Here is a 2,500-nt window from a genome sequence, read left to right on the forward strand (position 1 = left end):
GTAACAACAGCGCTGTAAACATTAATGATGTAATAACCATTCTCTCTACATGTCAAAAAGGTACCCATTGCGGTGTTTGTTGTTTTTATGGGATCAGCTCCAACCTTGACACATACGGCTTCATGCCAAACCGTATGTTATTCTTTGAACAGACAACCTTGCTATATGGCGAGTAGCTATGTTTTATTGTTAGTGCTTTGATAGGATTGCTAATCATCCAGTGGAAATAATAATCAGTTTGACTATCTTGTTATATGATAATCACACAGACTGGCGCTTATAGTCATTGTCAGGGTGGGATTACCGCTTATAGTCATTGTCAGGGTGGGATTACCGCTTATAGTCATTGCCAGGGCGGGAGACTGATCTTAGTATTGTAAACTGGTTCTGGCATTACTTTATTTGCTAAGAGAAGGCGTGTCTGCATTTAATTTGATTTAATATTTTGGGAAATATTATGCAGTAACTGTAGTACTTTGTAGTAGAATTGAGTAAATTACCTAATAGATGAAATTAAAACACACACACACACACACACACACACACACACACACACACATACACACACAGATACACGCACGCACACACTCCTGATCACGAGCACACTAAAACCTCCCTCCCTCCCTCCCATGTCCTCGCCAAGCAGACTGTGGTGGCTACGTCACCAACTTCGGCGGGACGATAACGATGATGAACATGGCCAAGAACGACAGTAACTTCACGACGTACGACTGCGTGTGGATCGTGCAGCCTCCGCAGAATTACGCCTTCAAGTCCCACCTCTCCATCAGGGTCGTTCAGTTTGAAGATATGGGTAAGTTGGAAGCCAGTTTTTTTCTTTGGTATTATTCTTGCTGTTTCAACTTTCTCCCAGGCACTTTTGTTCCTTTTTTTGAGCTATGGTACACCAACCAACCGCTAATCCAGCTTTTCTTATGCAGTCATTCATGTATCAATGATGGTAATGGTGAGCCTGGTAATTATTATAAATCCAGTATCAAAACTATATGATAATAATAATTGAAATAAGGCAGACAATGATGATGATGATAATCATAATAAAGATAATGATTGTACTTAATAATAATGATGGTAAGAATAATTATGTTTTCCATCTTATCATTATTATCACCAAAATCGTATTACTATTATCATTATGTTGATCATTATTGACTTTGCTGTGAATATCATTAATATTATTATCAATATTATCATGATGAAAGTGACAACTAGAACTGTAACCCTCGCTTAGTGCATGAAGAACACACAGACTGAGGATGATAAGATCATTACTCACTGCATAGGGTACAGAAAAACATAAGAGCTAGAACAGACATTCACCTCTTTTTGTGTACCAATACACAATTGTATATCTTTAAATAATCCAAATGAAACTGTTTAACAAAGCGAAAGCTAATGGCAGTTTCACGTAAACCAAATGATACAATATTTCGCATTGGATAATATATCATACTGAACTTCATAAAAATATTGAAAAAAAAATCCATTTGATTGGATATTAGGCAAAAGATGATAGTAAAAGGTTCGACATAACTGAATAACGAAAAACCTCCACTTGCTTCGCCCTGAAGCAAGGCTGGCTCTTGCTGGCGTCGCGCTGAGGTTAGGACTTCAGGATAAGGCTTCATTCTGCCTGGGAAGACGAAGATCCTCTTTTCAAAGTCTTTGGACGTACATCGCGAAGCCCTCGGAGTGCTTAGGGGGAAGGGGGTGGAAAGGAGGAGGAAGGAAGGGAGAAAGGGGAAGAGAGGAAGGGATGAGGGGGAGAGGGATGGAGAAGGAGGGGGAGGAGGGGGTGCCTAGTGAGAAGCTGGCAGGGGGAGGAGGGGTTAGGGGAAGGAGGGGAGTGTTGGAAAGAGGGGGAGTGTTGGATGATGGAAGGGGAGAAGGGGTTGGCAGGGGGTGAATGAAGGGGAAGGGGAGGGGGAGGAGGGCGTTGCTTACGTAATAATCTCTGCCTGCATATCCGAGAGATCTTTTCTCCTAACTGGTATTGTCCGACTTCTTTGTGCAAGAACAGCCTAGTTCAATAGTTTATCTTCTGAATATTGTCATCATAATCAGTATGTTTTTCTGCTTTTTATTACGATTATTTCATCGGTTATGATATTGATAGTAACAGTAATAGCATTAAGAACAACAAAAAGGATAATGAATTATAGATAAAAAAAATATCTTTATTATCATCATCATCATCATTATTATAACATTGGTTGTTAGAATCATAGTTTCTCTTTCAATATTATGTGTGCCATACAAACGCTGTTTTGATTTAAGGTTTATCACCTACTAATCAATTTCTGATTATGCATCATAGGCAGACAGAGCTGCTCTGAAAAGGGAAGGAAAGCAAGCCAGGAAACCTTGTAACAGCAATATATGTACACAACTCTCTCTCTCTGAGATCGAATTAAATAATGCAGCTGTTATGCACATTGCTCGGCGTTCTCCCTTGCGTCCCCTCGCCCCTCTCTTTTTT

At 39.9% G+C, this 2,500-nt stretch overlaps 1 protein-coding gene across 1 annotated transcript in view; it reads left to right on the top strand.

Moving 5' to 3' along the window:
- Culd (CUB and LDLa domain) overlaps positions 1–2,500 on the top strand; it is a 28,328-nt gene that overhangs the window by 16,748 nt on the left and 9,080 nt on the right. Inside the window, exon 9 of the mRNA XM_043033146.2 lies at positions 647–814. Within this exon, the coding sequence (XP_042889080.2) occupies positions 647–814 (168 nt within the window). The remainder of the gene's footprint in view (positions 1–646; positions 815–2,500) is intronic.

The sequence above is a fragment of the Penaeus japonicus genome, unplaced genomic scaffold, assembly GCF_977035675.1.
Source record: "Penaeus japonicus unplaced genomic scaffold, GWHDUDI00000001_assembly GWHDUDI00000015, whole genome shotgun sequence".
Taxonomy (NCBI): domain Eukaryota; kingdom Metazoa; phylum Arthropoda; class Malacostraca; order Decapoda; family Penaeidae; genus Penaeus; species Penaeus japonicus.